Below are 20,243 nucleotides of genomic sequence, written 5' to 3'. Positions count from 1 at the left end.
CCACCACCATCACCACCATCACCACCATCACCACCATCACCATCACCACCATCACCATCACCGCCAGCAGTATCACGATCACCATCATCTACAGCAAGGCTACATCAGCTCCACGTGGAGATCGCGTGTCTCCGTGACCCCATGACCCCGTGACCCCATGACCCCGTGTCTCCGTGTGTCTCCGTGTGTCTCCGTGACCCCGTGTCTCCGTGACCCCGTGTCTCCGTGACCCCGTGACCCCGTGTCCCCGTGTCTCTGTGTCTCCATGTCCCCGTGACCCCGTGTCCCCGTGTCTCAGGCAGGATCGACTCGGTGTTGGTGGCGAACCGGGGTGAGATTGCGTGCCGCGTGACCCCGTGACCCCTTGACCCCGTGTCTCCGTGACCCCGTGTCTCCGTGTCTCCGTGTCCCAGGCAGGATCGACTCTGTGTTGGTGGCGAACCGGGGTGAGATTGCGTGTCCCCATGACCCCTTGACCCTGTGTCCCCGTTACCCCGTGACCCCGTGTCCCCGTGACCCAGGCAGGATCGACTCGGTGTTGGTGGCGAACCGGGGTGAGATTGCGTGACCCCGTGTCCCCGTGTCCCCGTGTCCCCGTGTCTCCGTGTCCCCGTGACCCCGTGTCCCCGTGTCCCCGTGACCCCGTGTCCCCGTGACCCCGTGTCCCCGTGACCCCTTGACCCCGTGACCCAGGCAGGATCGACTCGGTGTTGGTGGCGAACCGGGGTGAGATTGCGTGACCCCGTGTCCCCGTGTCCCCGTGTCCCCGTGTCCCCGTGTCTCCGTGTCTCCGTGTCTCCGTGTCCCCGTGACCCCGTGTCCCCGTGACCCCTTGACCCCGTGACCCAGGCAGGATCGACTCTGTGTTGGTGGCGAACCGGGGTGAGATTGCGTGCCGCGTCATCCGTTCGGCGAGGGCCATGGGGGTGCGGAGCGTGGCGGTGTTCAGTGACCCCGACGCTACAGCCATGCACGTCGCCATGGTAACCAAAGCGGCAACAGTAACCGCGGCAACCGCCACCACGACCGCCGCCACCACCACCGCAACACTCATCACGTGAACCGCAACAACCACCACCACCACCACGCCAACAACAACCACCGCCATAGCAACAACAACCACCGCCATAGCAACAACAACCACCGCCATAGCAACAACAACCATCGCCATAGCAACAACAACCACCGCCATAGCAACAAAACCACCGCCATAGCAACAACAACCACCGCCATAGCAACAAAACCACCGCCATAGCAACAACAACCACCGCCATAGCAACAACAACCACCGCCACCACAGCAATCGGCACAACCATCACCATGGCGATGGTTGTGCTCTGAATGGTGGTGGCGAGCGATGTTGTGACGTCACCACCACTTAGTGGCGGTTGTTGTTGTTGTTGTAGCGTTGTCGCGAGTGGTGGTGGTTGTTGTTGTTGTTGTGACGTCACGAGTTGTGGTGGTTGTTGTTGTTGTTGTGATGTCGCGAGTGGTGGTTGTTGTTGGAGCGATGTCGCGAGTGGTTGTTGTGGTTGTTGTGACGTCGCGAGTTGTGGTTGTGATTGTTGTTGTGGTTGTTGTTGTTGTGACGTCACGAGTTGTGGTGGTTGTTGTTGTTTTTGTGATGTCGCGAGTGGCGGTTGTTGTTGTTGTGATGTCGCGAGTGGTGGTGGTGGTTGTTGTGACGTCACGAGTGGTGGTGGTGGTTGTTGTGACGTCACGAGTGGTGGTGGTTGTTGTTGTGTCGCAGGCGGACGAGGCGCACCACATTGGCCCCGCGGCCTCCCAGCTGAGCTACCTCAACATGGACAGAATCCTGGAGGTGGCTCGACACTCGGGGGCTCAGGTGAGGCGGGGGGGGGGGGGGGGCACGGGGGGAGGGGCACGGGGGGAGGGGCACGGGGGGAGGGGCACGGGGGGGAGGGGCACGGGGGGGGGGCACGGGGGGGAGGGGCACGGGGGGGGGGGGGCACGGGGGGAGGGGCACGGGGGGGGGGGGGCACACGTTTGATGATCGCTCACAGATTGCTGCTTTTCACTGTCTCACCCCCACGTGTTCCCCCCCACGTGACCCCCACGTGACCCCCCCACGTGCCCCCCCCCCCCCCAGGCTGTGCACCCAGGCTACGGGTTCCTGTCGGAGTCTGCCGAGTTTGCCGAGCGTTGCCAAGCAGCCGGCGTCGTCTTTGTCGGACCCCCCGCCTCCGCCATCCGAGACATGGGGTTCAAGAGGTGCTCACTCACCTCGCTCGCTCACCACTCACTCACCACGCTCACTCACTCACCACTCACTCACCACACTCACCATGCTCACTCACCACTCACTCAGTCACTCGCTCACTCGCTCACTCACTCACCGCCCGCCTCCGCCATCAGAGACATGGGGTTCAAGAGGTGCTCACCACTCGCTCACCACGCTCACCACTCATTCACTTACCACGCTCACCACTCACTCACTCACTCAGTCACCACGCTCACCACTCACTCGCTCACTCGCACACTCACTCAGTCATCATTCACTCGCTCACTCGCCACGCTCACCACTCGCTCACCGCACGCTCACCATACACTCACCACTCACTCGCTCACTCACCACGCTCACCACTCACTCACCGCTTGCCCACCACTCGCTCGCTCACCACGCTCGCTCCTCGCTCACTCACCACTCGCTCACCACTCACTTACTCAGTCACTCGCTCACTCGCTCACTCACTCAGTCATCATTCACTCGCTCACTCACCACGCTCACCACTCGCTCACTGCACGCTCACCACTCGCTCGCTCACCACGCTCGCTCCTCGCTCACTCACCACTCGCTCACCACTCACTCGCCACTCGCTCACCACCCCCCCCTCACCCCCCCTCACCCCCCCCCCCTCACCCCCCCTCACCCCCCCCTCACCCCCTTCACCCCCCTCACCGTCCCAGCACATCCAAGGCCATCATGGAGGCGGCGGGGGTGCCAATCATCAAGGGTTACCACGGCGACGACCAATCAGAGGGGCGGCTGAGAAAGGAGGCGGAGCTCATCGGCTACCCGGTGATGGTGAAGGCCGTGAGGGGCGGCGGCGGCAAGGTGATGGTGGTGATGGTGGTGATGGTGGTGATGGTGGTGATGGTGTTAGTGTTGATGGTGGTGATGGTGGTGGTGATGGTGTTAGTGTTGATGGTGGTGATGGTGTTGATGGTGGTGATGGTGTTAGTGTTGATGGTGGTGATGGTGGTGATGGTGGTGATGGTGGTGATGGTGGTGATGGTGGTGATGGTGTTAGTGTTGATGGTGGTGATGGTGTTGATGGTGGTGATGGTGATGATGGTGATGGTGGTGATGGTGGTGATGGTGATGATGGTGATGGTGGTGATGGTGGTGGTGATAGTGATGATGGTGATGGTGGTGATGGTGATGATGGTGATGATGGTGATGATGGTGATGGTGGTGATGTTGATGGTGGTGATGGTGATGATGGTGATGATGGTGATGGTGATGTTGATGGTGGTGATGGTGATGGTGATGATGGTGGTGATGGTGGTGATGGTGGTGATGGTGGTGATGGTGGTGATGGTGGTGATGGTGGTGATGGTGTTGGTGTTGATGGTGATGGTGATGGTGGTGATGGTGATGATGGTGATGGTGTTGATGGTGGTGATGGTGGTGATGGTGGTGATGGTGGTGATGGTGGTGGTGGTGTTGATGGTGTTGATGGTGGTGATGGTGGTGATGGTGGTGATGGTGGTGATGGTGGTGATGGTGTTAGTGTTGATGGTGGTGATGGTGGTGATGGTGGTAGTGTTGATGGTGGTGATGGTGGTGGTGATGGTGTTAGTGTTGATGGTGGTGATGGTGGTGATGGTGGTGATGGTGTTAGTGTTGATGGTGGTGATGGTGGTGATGGTGGTAGTGTTGATGGTGGTGATGGTGGTGGTGATGGTGTTAGTGTTGATGGTGGTGATGGTGTTGATGGTGGTGATGGTGTTAGTGTTGATGGTGGTGATGGTGGTGATGGTGATGGTGGTGATGTTGATGGTGGTGATGGTGATGGTGTTGATGGTGGTGATGGTGGTGATGGTGATGATGGTGATGGTGATGATGGTGTTGATGGTGTTGATGGTGGTGATGGTGGTGATGGTGATGATGGTGATGGTGTTGATGTTGATGGTGTTGATGGTGTTGATGGTGTTGATGGTGTTGATGGTGTTGATGGTGATGGTGTTGATGGTGTTGATGGTATTGATGGTGTTGGTGTTGATGGTGTTGATGTTGATGGTGTTGATGTTGATGGTGTTGATGGTGTTGATGGTATTGATGGTGTTGATGTTGTTGATGTTGATGGTGTTGATGGTGTTGATATTGATGGTGTTGATGTTGATGGTGTTGATGGTGTTGATGGTGTTGATGTTATTGATGGTGTTGATGGTATTGATGGTGTTGATGGTATTGATGGTGTTGATGTTGATGGTGTTGATGGTGATGGTGTTGATGGCGATGTTGATGGCGGTGTTGATGTTGATGTTGACGTTGCACAGGGCATGAGGATCGTGCGTAGCGACGCTGATGGTGTTGATGGTGTTCATGGTATTGATGGTGTTGATGTTGATGGTGATGTTGATGGTGTTGGTGTTGATGGTGATGGTGTTGATGTTGATGTTGCACAGGGCATGAGGATCGTGCGTAGCGACGCGGAGTTTGAGGACCAGCTGGGAGCGACGCTGATGGTGTTGATGGTGATGTTGATGGTGATGTTGATGGTGTTGATGGTGATGGTGATGGTGTTGATGTTGATGTTGCACAGGGCATGAGGATCGTGCATAGCGACGCGGAGTTTGAGGAGCAGCTGGGAGCGACGCTGATGGTGTTGATGGTGTTGATGGTGATGTTGATGGTGATGTTGATGGTGTTGATGGTGATGGTGATGGTGTTGATGATGTTGATGTTGCACAGGGCATGAGGATCGTGCGTAGCGACGCGGAGTTTGAGGAGCAGCTGGGAGCGGCGCGCCGAGAGGCGATGAAGTCGTTCAACAACGACGACGTCATCATCGAGAGATACGTCGATAACCCACGGTGAGACCACGTGGTGTGACGACATGGTGTGACGTGGTGTAGTGTGACCACGTGACGTGGTGTGACGTGGTGAGTGACGTGGTGAGTGACGTGGTGAGTGATGTGGTGAGTGACGTGGTGAGTGACGTGGTGTGACGTGGTGAGTGACGTGGTGAGTGACGTGGTGAGTGATGTGGTGAGTGACGTGGTGAGTGACGTGGTGAGTGACGTGGTGAGTGACGTGGTGAGTGACGTGGTGAGTGACGTGGTGAGTGACGTGGTGAGTGACGTGGTGAGTGAGACACGTGGTGGGTGACGTGGTGAGTGACGTGGTGAGTGACGTGGTGAGTGACGTGGTGAGTGACGTGGTGAGTGACGTGATGAGTGAGTGGTGGGTGACGTGGTGAGTGACGTGGTGAGTGACGTGGCGAGTGACGTGGCGAGTGACGTGATGAGTGAGTGGTGGGTGACGTGGTGAGTGACGTGGTGGGTGACGTGGTGAGTGACGTGGTGAGTGACGTGGTGAGTGACGTGGTGAGTGACGTGGTGAGTGACGTGGTGAGTGACGTGGTGAGTGAGACATGTGGTGGGTGACGTGGTGAGTGACGTGGTGAGTGACGTGGTGGGTGACGTGGTGAGTGACGTGGTGAGTGGTGAGTGACGTGGTGGGTGACGTGGTGAGTGACGTGGTGAGCGACGTGGTGAGCGACGTGGTGAGCGACGTGGTGAGCGACGTGGTGAGCGACGTGGTGAGTGACGTGGTGAGTGACGTGGTGAGTGACGTGGTGGGTGACGTGGTGGGTGACGTGGTGGGTGACGTGGTGAGTGACGTGGTGAGTGACGTGGTGAGTGACGTGGTGGGTGACGTGGTGAGTGACGTGGTGAGTGACGTGGTGAGTGACGTGGTGGGTGACGTGGTGGGTGACGTGGTGGGTGACGTGGTATGGTGTGTCAGTCACGTGGAGGTACAGGTGTTTGCGGATCACCACGGCAACGCTGTCTACCTGTTTGAGAGAGATTGCAGCCTCCAGCGGAGACACCAGAAGGTTATCGAGGAGGCTCCGGCGGTGAGGGACATCATCAACAACATCAACAACAACAACATCACCATCAACAACATCAACAACAACAACATCACCATCACCATCAACAACATCAACAACAACATCATCGCCACCATCATCACCATCATCATCATCATCGCCACCATCATCGCCACCATCATCACCACCATCAACATCATCGCCACCATCATCACCATCAACATCTTCACCATCAACATCGTCACGTTGCTGATGATGATGATGTTGATAATTGTTTTTTTACCCTTCTATCTGGCAACAAAACTGACACCTTTTTTACAAGGAGTCATGTTTGCATAGACCACAATACCTGCAGCCATAATGCAAACAAAAAACACAACTCTGATAATGTGTGCACTGTCCTTGAAGTTGATTGGTCCACACCCGAGACGGCTTTCCTTAGAGCCTAGTCCAACCCATGTGAGACTAGGCTCTAAGGGAAGCTGTCTCGGGTGTGGACCAATCAACTTCAAGGACAGTGCATACATTATCAGAGTTGTGTTTTTTGTTTGCATTATGGCTGCAGGTATTGTGGTCTATGTTAACATGACTCCTTGTCAAAAAGGTGTCAGTTTTGTTGCCAGATAGAAGGGTAAAAAAACAATTATCATATTTTTTACTGGCAAATGAGGTTCCAATGGTGATGATGATGTTGATGATGATGATGTTGTTGTTGACGACGTTGCTGATGATGATGATGTTGTTGTTGATGATGTTGATGTTGTTGATGATTTCGATGTAAAGCTTTCGTGACTGCAGGGATTCATCTTCTTGGTTCTTTCGGTAAAGTCACGCAGAAGGGAAATAATAAAATAATAAACATAAAACATAATAAAATAATTCTCACGACGTTTCGGCCACAACGCAAGTAGCCGTCTTCAGGTGAAAACCAGGTCTGTCGAGGCGACAGCGTCTGAGTGAAACAGCACCATGCTTGGAGCATATATTTAAGCTGGGTAGGAAGGGGGGGAAAGGGCGCCTTGACAAAATAATTTGCATATCAAGAGGAATTTAGCATATTTATGGGAAATGCAGGTGTGTGATTAGTGCTACTCATGCCCGTGCATTGTGCAGGATTAGCAGCATCACAGGGAGGGGATATGGGAAATGCAGGTGTGTGATTAGTGCTACTCATGTCCGTGCATTGTGCAGGATTAGCAGCATCACAGGGAGGGGATATGGGAAATGCAGGTGTGTGATTAGTGCTACTCATGTCCGTGCATTGTGCAGGGTTAGCAGCATCACAGGGAGGGGATATGGGAAATGCAGGTGTGTGATTAGTGCTACTCATGTCCGTGCATTGTGCAGGGTTAGCAGCATCACAGGGAGGGGATATGGGAAATGCAGGTGTGTGATTAGTGCTACTCATGTCCGTGCATTGTGCAGGATTAGCATCATCAAAGGGAGGGGGTATGGGAAATGCAGGTGTGTGATTAGTGCTACTCATGTCCGTGCATTGTGCAGGGTTAGCAGCATCACAGGGAGGGGATATGGGAAATGCAGGTGTGTGATTAGTGCTACTCATGTCCGTGCATTGTGCAGGGTTAGCAGCATCAAAGGGAGGGGGTATGGGAAATGCAGGTGTGTGATTAGTGCTACTCATGTCCGTGCATTGTGCAGGATTAGCATCATCAAAGGGAGGGGGTATGGGAAATGCAGGTGTGTGATTAGTGCTACTCATGCCCGTGCATTGTGCAGGGTTAGCAGCATCACAGGGAGGGGATATGGGAAATGCAGGTGTGTGATTAGTGCTACTCATGCCCGTGCATTATGCAGGATTAGCATCATCAAAGCGAGGGGATATGGGAAATGCAGGTGTGTGATTAGTGCTACTCATGCCCGTGCATTGTGCAGGATTAGCATCATCAAAGCGAGGGGATATGGGAAATGCAGGTGTGTGATTAGTGCTACTCATGCCCGTGCATTATGCAGGATTAGCATCATCAAAGCGAGGGGATATGGGAAATGCAGGTGTGTGATTAGTGCTACTCATGCCCGTGCATTATGCAGGATTAGCATCATCAAAGCGAGGGGATATGGGAAATGCAGGTGTGTGATTAGTGCTACTCATGCCCGTGCATTGTGCGGGTGTGTGACTTTACCGAAATAACCAAGAAGATTGATGATGATGTTGATGATGATGACATTTGATGATGTTGATGATGTTGATGATGATGATGATGACATTTGATGATGTTGATGATGATATTGATGATGTTGATGATGTTGATGATGATGATGATGACATTTGATGATGTTGATGATGATATTGATGATGTTGATGATGTTGATGATGTTGATGATGATGACATTTGATGATGTTGATGATGATGACATTGTTGATGATGTTGATGATGTTGATGATGATGATGTTGATGATGTTGATGATGTTGATGATGTTGATGATGTTGATGATGATGATGATGTTGATGATGTTGATGATGATGTTGATGATGTTGATGATGATGATGTTGATGATGTTGATGATGATGATGATGATGTTGATGATTTTGATGATGTTGATGATGATGACATTTGATGATGTTGACGATGATGACATTGTTGATGTTGTTGTTGATGTTGTTGTTGATGTTGTCGATGTTGTTGATGTAGCCGGGGCTCTCTGAGGAGGTTCGCAGGGAGCTTGGGGAGGCGGCCGTCAGAGCAGCAAAGGCGGTGAACTACGTGGGGGCCGGTGAGCACACGCTTCACACACGCCTCGCACACGCCTCGCACACGCCTCGCACACGCCTCGCACACGCCTCGCACACGCCTCGCACACGCCTCGCACACGCCTCGCACACGCCTCGCACACGCCCCGCACACGCCTCACACACGCCTCACACACGCCTCACACACGCCCCACACACGCCTCACACACGCCTCACACACGCCTCACACACGCCTCACACACGCCTCACACACGCCCCACACACGCCCCGCACACGCCTCGCACACGCCTCACACACGCCTCACACACGCCTCACACACGCCTCACACACGCCCCGCACACGCCTCACACACGCCTCACACACGCCTCACACACGCCTCACACACGCCCCACACACGCCTCACACACGCCTCACACACGCCTCACACACGCCCCGCACATGCCTCACACACGCCTCACACGCCTCGCACACGCCCCGCACACGCCTCACACACGCCTCACACACGCCCCGCACACGCTTCACAGGCACGGTGGAGTTTGTGATGGACGCTGCTCACACACGCTTCACACACGCCTCGCACACGCCTCGCACACGCCTCGCACACGCCCCACACACGCCTCACACACGCCTCACACACGCCTCACACACGCCTCACACACGCCCCGCACACGCTTCACAGGCACGGTGGAGTTTGTGATGGACGCTGCTCACACACGCTTCACACACGCCTCGCACACGCCTCGCACACGCCTCGCACACGCCTCGCACACGCCCCACACACGCCTCACACACGCCTCGCACACGCCTCACACACGCCTCACACACGCCTCGCACACGCCTCACACACACCCCGCACACGCCTCACACACGCCTCGCACACGCCCCGCACACGCTTCACAGGCACGGTGGAGTTTGTGATGGACGCTGCTCACACACGCTTCACACACGCCTCGCACACGCCCCACACACGCCTCGCACACGCCTCACACACGCCTCACACACGCCTCGCACACGCCTCGCACACGCCTCACACACGCCTCGCACACGCCTCGCACACGCCTCACACACGCCTCACACACGCCTCGCACACGCCCCACACACGCCTCACACACGCCTCGCACACGCCTCACACACGCCTCACACACGCCTCGCACACGCCTCACACACGCCCCGCACACGCCTCGCACACGCCTCACACACGCCCCGCACACGCTTCACACACGCCTCGCACACGCCCCACACACGCCTCGCACACGCCCCACACACGCCTCACACACGCCTCGCACACGCCCCACACACGCCTCACACACGCCTCGCACACGCCTCACACACGCCCCGCACACGCTTCGCAGGCACGGTGGAGTTTGTGATGGACGCTGCTCACACACGCTTCACACACGCCTCGCACACGCCCCACACACGCCTCGCACACGCCTCACACACGCCTCACACACGCCCCACACACGCCTCACACACGCCTCACACATGCCTCGCACACGCCCCGCACACGCTTCACAGGCACGGTGGAGTTTGTGATGGACGCTGCTCACACACGCTTCACACACGCCTCGCACACGCCCCACACACGCCTCGCACACGCCTCACACACGCCTCACACACGCCTCGCACACGCCTCGCACACGCCTCGCACACGCCTCGCACACGCCTCGCACACGCCTCGCACACGCCTCACACACGCCTCGCACACGCCTCACACACGCCCCGCACACGCCTCGCACACGCCTCACACACGCCCCGCACACGCTTCACACACGCCTCGCACACGCCCCACACACGCCTCGCACACGCCCCACACACGCCTCACACACGCCTCGCACACGCCCCACACACGCCTCACACACGCCTCGCACACGCCTCACACACGCCCCGCACACGCTTCGCAGGCACGGTGGAGTTTGTGATGGACGCTGCTCACACACGCTTCACACACGCCTCGCACACGCCCCACACACGCCTCGCACACGCCTCACACACGCCTCACACACGCCTCGCACACGCCTCGCACACGCCTCACACACGCCTCGCACACGCCTCGCACACGCCTCACACACGCCTCACACACGCCTCGCACACGCCCCACACACGCCTCACACACGCCTCGCACACGCCTCACACACGCCTCACACACGCCTCGCACACGCCTCACACACGCCCCGCACACGCCTCGCACACGCCTCACACACGCCCCGCACACGCTTCACACACGCCTCGCACACGCCCCACACACGCCTCGCACACGCCCCACACACGCCTCACACACGCCTCGCACACGCCCCACACACGCCTCACACACGCCTCGCACACGCCTCACACACGCCCCGCACACGCTTCGCAGGCACGGTGGAGTTTGTGATGGACGCTGCTCAGCGTTTCTTCTTCATGGAGATGAACACGCGGCTCCAGGTGGAGCACCCCGTCACGGAGCTCATCACCGGCACCGACCTCGTCGAGTGGCAGCTGCGGGTGAGGGGTCGCGGGGTCACGGGGTCGCGGGGTCGGGGGGTCGAGGGGTCGAGGGGTCGCGGGGTCAACACTTTCATTTTATATTGCTGCAAGTTGCACCGTGTCTCTCCGCGTCTCACTCTCTCCCCCTGTCTCCCCCTGTCTCCCCCTGTCTCCCCCTGTCTCCAGGTGGCGGGTGGTGAGTGTCTCCCGCTAACGCAGGCGGAGCTGCGTGTGCGTGGACACGCCGTGGAGGGCCGCGTCTCCCCGTGTCTCACTGTGTCTCTGTGTCTCACTGTCTCTCTGTGTCTCACTGTCTCACTGTCTCTCTGTGTCTCTGTGTCTCTGTGTCTCCAGGTAGCAGGTGGTGAGTGTCTCCCGCTAACGCAGGCGGAGCTGCGTATCCGTGGACACGCCGTGGAGGGCCGTGTCTCTCTGTGTCTCTCTGTGTCTCTGTGTCTCACTGTCTCACTGTCTCTCTGTGTCTCTGTGTCTCTGTGTCTCACTGTCTCACTGTCTCACTGTCTCACTGTCTCACTGTCTCTCTGTGTCTCTGTGTCTCTCTGTGTCTCCAGGTGGCGGGTGGTGAGCGTCTCCCGCTAACGCAGGCGGAGCTGCGTGTGCGTGGACACGCCGTGGAGGGCCGCGTCTCCCCGTGTCTCACTGTCTCTCTGTGTCTCACTGTCTCACTGTGTCTCTGTGTCTCACTGTCTCTCTGTGTCTCACTGTCTCACTGTCTATCTGTGTCTCTGTGTCTCTGTGTCTCCAGGTGGCGGGTGGTGAGCGTCTCCCGCTGAGCCAGGCGGCGCTGCGTGTGCGTGGACACGCCGTGGAGGGCCGCGTCTCCCCGTGTCTCACTGTGTCTCTGTGTCTCACTGTCCCTCTGTGTCTCACTGTCTCACTGTCTCACTGTCTCTCTGTGTCTCTGTGTCTCTGTGTCTCCAGGTGGCGGGTGGTGAGCGTCTCCCGCTGAGCCAGGCGGCGCTGCGTGTGCGTGGACACGCCGTGGAGGGCCGCGTCTACGCCGAGGATCCCTCCCGCGGGTTCCTGCCCGTGTCGGGGCGGCTCCACTTCCTGTCCCCGGCGCCCGCACCCGGAGGTCACGTCCGCGTGGACACGGGCGTGAGACAGGGTGAGAGACACGCGGGGACACGGGGAGACACGGAGAGATACTCGGGGACACGCAGGGAGACACGGAGAGACACGTGGGGACACGCGGGGACACGGGGGGAGACAGGGTGAGAGACACGCGGGGAGACCGAGAGACACGTGGGGACACGCGGGGAGACAGGGTGAGAGACACGCAGGGAGACAGAGAGACACGCGGGGACACGCGGGGAGACAGGGTGAGAGACACGCGGGGAGACAGAGAGACACGCGGGGACACGCGGGGAGACAGGGTGAGAGACACGCGGGGAGACACGTGGGGAGACAGGGTGAGAGACACGCGGGGAGACCGAGAGACACGTGGGGACACGCGGGGAGACAGGGTGAGAGACACGCAGGGAGACAGAGAGACACGCGGGGACACGCGGGGAGACAGGGTGAGAGACACGCGGGGAGACAGAGAGACACGCGTGGACACAGGCGTGAGACAGGGTGAGAGACACGCGTGGACACGGGCGTGAGACAGGGTGAGAGACACGCGGGGAGACAGAGAGACACGTGGGGACACGCGGGGAGACAGGGTGAGAGACACGCGGGGAGACACGTGGGGAGACAGGGTGAGAGACACGCGGGGAGACAGAGAGTCACGTGGGGACACGCGTGGACACGGGCGTGAGACAGGGTGAGAGACACGCGGGGACACGGGGGGAGACAGGGTGAGAGACACGCGGTGAGACAGAGAGTCACGTGGGGACACGCGTGGACACGGGCGTGAGGCAGGGTGAGAGACACGCGGGGACACAGGGGGAGACAGGGTGAGAGACACGCGGTGAGACAGAGAGTCACGTGGGGACACGCGGGGAGACAGGGTGAGAGACACGCGGGGAGACAAGGTGAGAGACACGCGGGGAGACAGGGTGAGAGACACGCGGGGAGACAAGGTGAGAGACACGCGGGGAGACAGGGTGAGAGACACGTGGGGAGACAAGGTGAGAGACACGCGGGGAGACAGGGTGAGAGACACGTGGGGAGACACGGGGAGACAGGGTGAGAGACACGCGGGGAGACAGAGAGTCACGCGGGGACACGTGGGGAGACAGGGTGAGAGACACGCGGGGAGACAGGGTGAGAGACACGTGGGGAGACACGGGGAGACAGGGTGAGAGACACGCGGTGAGACAGAGAGTCACGCGGGGACACGCGGGGAGACAGGGTGAGAGACACGCGTGGAGACACGTGGGGAGACAGGGTGAGAGACACGCGGGGAGACACGGGGAGACAGGGTGAGAGACACGTGGGGAGACACGGGGAGACAGGGTGAGAGACACGCGGGGAGACAGGGTGAGAGACACGTGGGGAGACACGGGGGGAGACAGGGTGAGAGACACGCGGTGAGACACGTGGGGAGACAGGGTGAGAGACACGCGGGGAGACACGGGGAGACAGGGTGAGAGACACGTGGGGAGACACGGGGAGACAGGGTGAGAGACACGCGGGGAGACAGGGTGAGAGACACGCGGGGAGACACGTGGGGAGACAGGGTGAGAGACACGCGGGGAGACACGGGGAGACAGGGTGAGAGACACGTGGGGAGACACGGGGAGACAGGGTGAGAGACACGCGGGGAGACAGGGTGAGAGACACGTGGGGAGACACGGGGGGAGACAGGGTGAGAGACACGCGGTGAGACAGAGAGTCACGTGGGGACACGCGGGGAGACAGGGTGAGAGACACGTGGGGAGACACGGGGGGAGACAGGGTGAGAGACACGCGGTGAGACAGAGAGTCACGTGGGGACACGCGGGGAGACAGGGTGAGAGACACGCGGGGAGACAAGGTGAGAGACACGCGGGGAGACAGGGTGAGAGACACGTGGGGAGACAAGGTGAGAGACACGCGGGGAGACAGGGTGAGAGACACGTGGGGAGACACGGGGAGACAGGGTGAGAGACACGCGGTGAGACAGAGAGTCACGCGGGGACACGCGGGGAGACAGGGTGAGAGACACGCGGGGAGACACGTGGGGAGACAGGGTGAGAGACACGTGGGGAGACACGTGGGGAGACAGGGTGAGAGACACGTGGGGAGACACGGGGAGACAGGGTGAGAGACACGCGGGGACACGTGGGGAGACAGGGTGAGAGACACGCGGGGAGACAAGGTGAGAGACACGCGGGGAGACACGTGGGGAGACAGGGTGAGAGACACGCGGGGAGACACGTGGGGAGACAGGGTGAGAGACACGTGGGGAGACACGGGGAGACAGGGTGAGAGACACGCGGGGAGACACGTGGGGAGACAGGGTGAGAGACACGCGGGGAGACACGTGGGGAGACAGGGTGAGAGACACGCGGGGAGACACGGGGAGACAGGGTGAGAGACACGTGGGGAGACACGGGGAGACAGGGTGAGAGACACGCGGGGAGACAGAGAGACACGTGGGGACACGCGTGGACACGGGCGTGAGGCAGGGTGAGAGACACGCGGGGACATGCGTGCACTCACTAGCTCGCTCACTCACTCACCCACTCACCCACACACTCACTCACCCACTCACTGTGTGAGTCCATGGGTCTCTGTGTGTCTCTGCGTGTCTCTGCGTGTCTCTGTGTGTGTCTGTGTGTGTCTCTGTGTGAGTCTGTGTCTGTGTGTGTGTCTCTGTGTGTGTCTCTGTGTGTGTCTCTGTGTGTGTCTCTGTGTGTCTGTGTGTCTGTGTGTCTCTGTGTGTATCTCTGTGTGTGTGTCTGTGTGTGAGTCTGTGTCTGTGTGTGTCTGTGTGTGTCTCTGTGTGTGTCTGTGTGTCACTGTGTGTGTCTGTGTGTGAGTCTGTGTCTGTGTGTGTCTGTGTGTGTCTCTGTGTGTCTGTGTGTGTCTGTGTGCCACTGTGTGTGTCTGTGTGTGTGTCTGTGTGTGTGTGTGTCTCTCTGTCTGTGTGTGTGTGTGTCTCTGTGTGTGTGTGTGTCTGTGTGTGTGTGTGTCTCTCTCTCTGTGTGTGTCTGTGTGTCTGTGTGTGTGTGTGTCTGTGTGTCACTGTGTGTGTGTCTGTGTGTGTCTGTGTCACTGTGTGTGTGTCACTGTGTGTGTGTCACTGTGTGTGTGTCTGTGTGTGTGTCACTGTGAGTGTGTGTGTGTCTGTGTCACTGTGTGTGTGTCTGTGTGTGTGTGTCACTGTGTGTGTGTCACTGTGTGTGTGTCTGTGTGTGTGTGTCACTGTGTGTGTGTCACTGTGTGTGTGTCACTGTGTGTGTCTGTGTGTGTCTGTGTGTGTCTGTGTGTGTCTGTGTGTGTCTGTGTCTGTCTGTGTGTGTCTGTGTGTGTCTGTGTGTGTCTGTGTGTGTGTCACTGTGTGTGTGTCACTGTGTGTGTGTGTGTGTGTCTGTGTGTGTCTGTGTGTGTCTGTGTGTGTGTGTCTGTGTGTGTGTCTGTGTGTGTGTGTGTGTGTCTGTGTGTGTCTGTGTGTGTGTGTCTGTGTCTGTGTGTGTGTCTGTGTGTCACTGTGTGTGTCTGTGTGTGTGTGTGTCTGTGTGTGTCTGTGTGTGTCTGTGTGTGTCTGTGTGTGTCTGTGTGTGTCTGTGTGTGTCTGTGTGTGTGTGTCACTGTGTGTGTGTGTGTCTGTGTGTGTGTGTCTGTGTGTGTCTGTGTGTGTGTGTGTCTCTGTGTGTGTGTCACTGTGTGTGTCTGTGTGAGTGTGTGTGTGTCTGTGTGTGTGTGTGTGTGTCTGTGTGTGTGTCTCTGTGTGTGTCACTGTGTGTGTCACTGTGTCTGTCTGTGTGTGTCTGTGTGTGTCTCTGTGTGTGTCACTGTGTGTGTCACTGTGTCTGTCTGTGTGTGTCTGTGTGTGTGTCTGTGTGTGTCTGTGTGTGTGTGTGTGTGTCTGTGTGTGTGTGTCTGTGTGTGTGTGTGTGTAGGGGACGAGGTGACGTCGCACTACGACCCCATGATCGCCAAGGTCGTGGCGTGGGGCGAAGATCGCGACACGGCGCTGGGGCGGCTGCACCACGCGTTGAGCCAGTACCACGTGCGCTCACCCACACGCTCACCCGCACGCTCACCCACACGCTCACCCACACGCTCACCCACACGCTCACCCGCACGCTCACCCGCACGCTCACCCGCACGCTCACCCGCACGCTCACCCGCACGCTCACCCGCACGCTCACCCACACGCTCACCCGCACGCTCACCCACACGCTCACCCACTCGCTCACCCGCACGCTCACCCACACGCTCACCCACACGCTCACCCGCACGCTCACCCACACGCTCACCCATGCACTCACTCATTCACCCACTCACTAGCTCACCCACTCACTCACCTACACACTCAACCATACACTCACTCATTCACCTACTCACTAGCTCACCCACTCACTCACCTACACACTCAACCATACACTCACTCATTCACCTACTCACTAGCTCACCCACTCACTCACCTACACACTCACTCACCTACACACTTACCCATACACTCACTCACTCACCTACTCACTTACCCATACACTCACTCATTCACCTACTCACTCACCCATACACTCACTCATTCACCCACTCACTAGCTCACCCACTCACTCACCTACACACTCAACCATACACTCACTCATTCACCTACTCACTAGCTCACCCACTCACTCACCTACACACTCAACCATACACTCACTCATTCACCTACTCACTAGCTCACCCACTCACTCACCTACACACTCACTCACCTACACACTTACCCATACACTCACTCACTCACCTACTCACTCACCCATACACTCACTCATTCACCCACTCACTAGCTCACCCACTCACTCACCTACACACTCACTCACCTACACACTCACCCATACACTCACTCACTCACCTACTCACTCACCCATACACTCACTCATTCACCTACTCACTCACCCATACACTCACTCATTCACCCACTCACTAGCTCACCCACTCACTCACCTACACACTCACTCACCTACACACTTACCCATACACTCACTCACTCACCTACTCACTCACCCATACACTCACTCATTCACCCACTCACTCACCCATACACTCACTCATTCACCCACTCACTAGCTCACCCACTCACTCACCTACACACTCACTCACCTACACACTTACCCATACACTCACTCACTCACCTACTCACTCACCCATACACTCACTCATTCACCCACTCACTCACCCATACACTCACTCATTCACCCACTCACTAGCTCACCCACTCACTCACCTACACACTCACTCACCTACACACTTACCCATACACTCACTCATTCACCTACTCACTCACCCATACACTCACTCATTCACCCACTCACTAGCTCACCCACTCACTCACCTACACACTCACTCACCTACACACTTACCCATACACTCACTCATTCACCTACTCACTCACCCATACACTCACTCATTCACCCACTCACTAGCTCACCCACTCACTCACCTACACACTCACTCACCTACACACTTACCCATACACTCACTCATTCACCTACTCACTCACCCATACACTCACTCATTCACCCACTCACTAGCTCACCCACTCACTCACCTACACACTCACTCACCTACACACTTACCCATACACTCACTCATTCACCTACTCACTCACCCATACACTCACTCATTCACCTACTCACTAGCTCACCCACTCACTCACCTACACACTCACTCACCTACACACTTACCCATACACTCACTCATTCACCCACTCACTCACCCATACACTCACTCATTCACCCACTCACTAGCTCACCCACTCACTCACCTACACACTCACTCACCTACTCACTCACCCATACACTCACTCATTCACCTACTCACTCACCCATACACTCACTCATTCACCCACTCACTAGCTCACCCACTCACTCACCTACACACTCACTCACCTACACACTTACCCATACACTCACTCATTCACCTACTCACTCACCCATACACTCACTCATTCACCTACTCACTCACCCATACACTCACTCATTCACCTACTCACTCACCCATACACTCACTCACTCACCTACACACTCACCCATACACTCACTCATTCACCTACTCACTCACCCATACACTCACTCATTCACCCACTCACTAGCTCACCCACTCACTCACCTACATACTCACCCATACACTCACTCACTCACCTACACACTCACCCTTACACTCACTCACCTACTCACTCACCCACACACTCACTCACTCACCCACTCACTAGCTCACCCACTCACTCACCTACACACTCACCCATACACTCACTCACCTACTCACTCACCCATACACTCACTCATTCACCCACTCACTCACCCATACACTCACTCATTCACCTACTCACTAGCTCACCCACTCACTCACCTACACACTCACTCACCTACACACTTACCCATACACTCACTCACTCACCTACTCACTCACCCATACACTCACTCATTCACCCACTCACTAGCTCACCCACTCACTCACCTACACACTCACTCACCTACACACTTACCCATACACTCACTCACTCACCTACTCACTCACCCATACACTCACTCATTCACCCACTCACTCACCCATACACTCACTCATTCACCCACTCACTAGCTCACCCACTCACTCACCTACACACTCACTCACCTACACACTTACCCATACACTCACTCATTCACCCACTCACTCACCCATACACTCACTCATTCACCTACTCACTCACCCATACACTCACTCATTCACCTACTCACTCACCCATACACTCACTCATTCACCCACTCACTAGCTCACCCACTCACTCACCTACACACTCACTCACCTACACACTTACGCATACACTCACTCATTCACCCACTCACTCACCCATACACTCACTCATTCACCTACTCACTCACCCATACACTCACTCATTCACTTACTCACTCGCCTATACACTCACCCATACACTCACTCATTCACCTACTCACTCACCCACACACTCACTCATTCACCCACTCACTAGCTCACCCACTCACTCACCCATACACTCACTCATTCACCTTCTCACTCACGCATACATTCCCTCATTCACTTACTCACTCACCTACACACTCGCCTACACACTCACCCATGCACTCACTCATTCACCTACTCACTCACCCATACACTTACTCATTCACTTACTCACTCGCCTACACACTCACTCACTCACCCACTCACTAGCTCACCCACTCATTCACCTACACACTCACTCACCTACTCACTCACCCATACACTCACTCATTCACTTACTCACTCGCCTACACACTCACCCATGCACTCACTCATTCACCTACTCACTCACCCATACACTCACTCATTCACCTACTCACTCACCCATACACTCACTCATTCACCCACTCACTAGCTCACCCGTGTCTCCGTGTGTCTGCGTGTCTCCGTGTGTCTCCGTGTCTCCGTGTCTGTGTGTCTGTGTGTCTCCGTGTTTCTCCGTGTCCACGTTTCTCCATGTCTGCGTGTCACTGCGTGTCTCCGTGTCCCTACATGTCTCCATGTCTGCGTGTCTCCGTGTCACCGTGTGTCTCCGTGTCTTTGTGTCTCCGTGTCACCACGTGTCCGCGTGTGTCCCCGTGTGTCTCCGTGTGTCTCCGTGTGTCTCCGTGTGTCACCGTGTCTCCGTGTCCCCACATGTCTCCATGTCTGTGTGTCTCCGTGTTTCTCCGTGTCCACGTTTCTCCATGTCTGCGTGTCACTGCGTGTCTCCGTGTCCCCACATGTCTCCATGTCTGCGTGTCTCCGTGTCACCACGTGTCTCCGTGTGTCTCCGTGTGTCACCACGTGTCCCCGTGTCTCCGTGTCACCGTGTGTCTCCGTGTCTTTGTGTCTCCGTGTCACTGCGTGTCCGCGTGTGTCTCCGTGTCCCCGTGTGTCTCCG

At 57.0% G+C, this 20,243-nt stretch overlaps 1 protein-coding gene across 2 annotated transcripts in view; it reads left to right on the top strand.

The window, feature by feature from the left end:
* MCCC1 (methylcrotonyl-CoA carboxylase subunit 1) overlaps positions 1-20,243 on the top strand; it is a 38,716-nt gene that overhangs the window by 2,726 nt on the left and 15,747 nt on the right. Inside the window, exons 3-12 of one of the 2 annotated variants that reach the window (XM_078882818.1) lie at positions 850-983; positions 1,751-1,846; positions 2,111-2,232; positions 2,929-3,076; positions 4,940-5,061; positions 5,996-6,107; positions 8,736-8,817; positions 11,151-11,278; positions 12,203-12,389; positions 16,273-16,382. In XM_078882818.1, the coding sequence (XP_078738944.1) occupies positions 850-983; positions 1,751-1,846; positions 2,111-2,232; positions 2,929-3,076; positions 4,940-5,061; positions 5,996-6,107; positions 8,736-8,817; positions 11,151-11,278; positions 12,203-12,389; positions 16,273-16,382 (1,241 nt within the window). The remainder of the gene's footprint in view (positions 1-849; positions 984-1,750; positions 1,847-2,110; positions 2,233-2,928; positions 3,077-4,939; positions 5,062-5,995; positions 6,108-8,735; positions 8,818-11,150; positions 11,279-12,202; positions 12,390-16,272; positions 16,383-20,243) is intronic. The other variant, XM_078882819.1, reaches the window with a different exon arrangement.

Source organism: Lampetra fluviatilis, chromosome 67 (genome assembly GCF_964198595.1).
Source record: "Lampetra fluviatilis chromosome 67, kcLamFluv1.1, whole genome shotgun sequence".
NCBI classification, from domain to species: domain Eukaryota; kingdom Metazoa; phylum Chordata; class Hyperoartia; order Petromyzontiformes; family Petromyzontidae; genus Lampetra; species Lampetra fluviatilis.
Note: the sequence above shows the minus strand (reverse complement) of the source record. Positions and strands in the feature narration are given on the sequence as shown.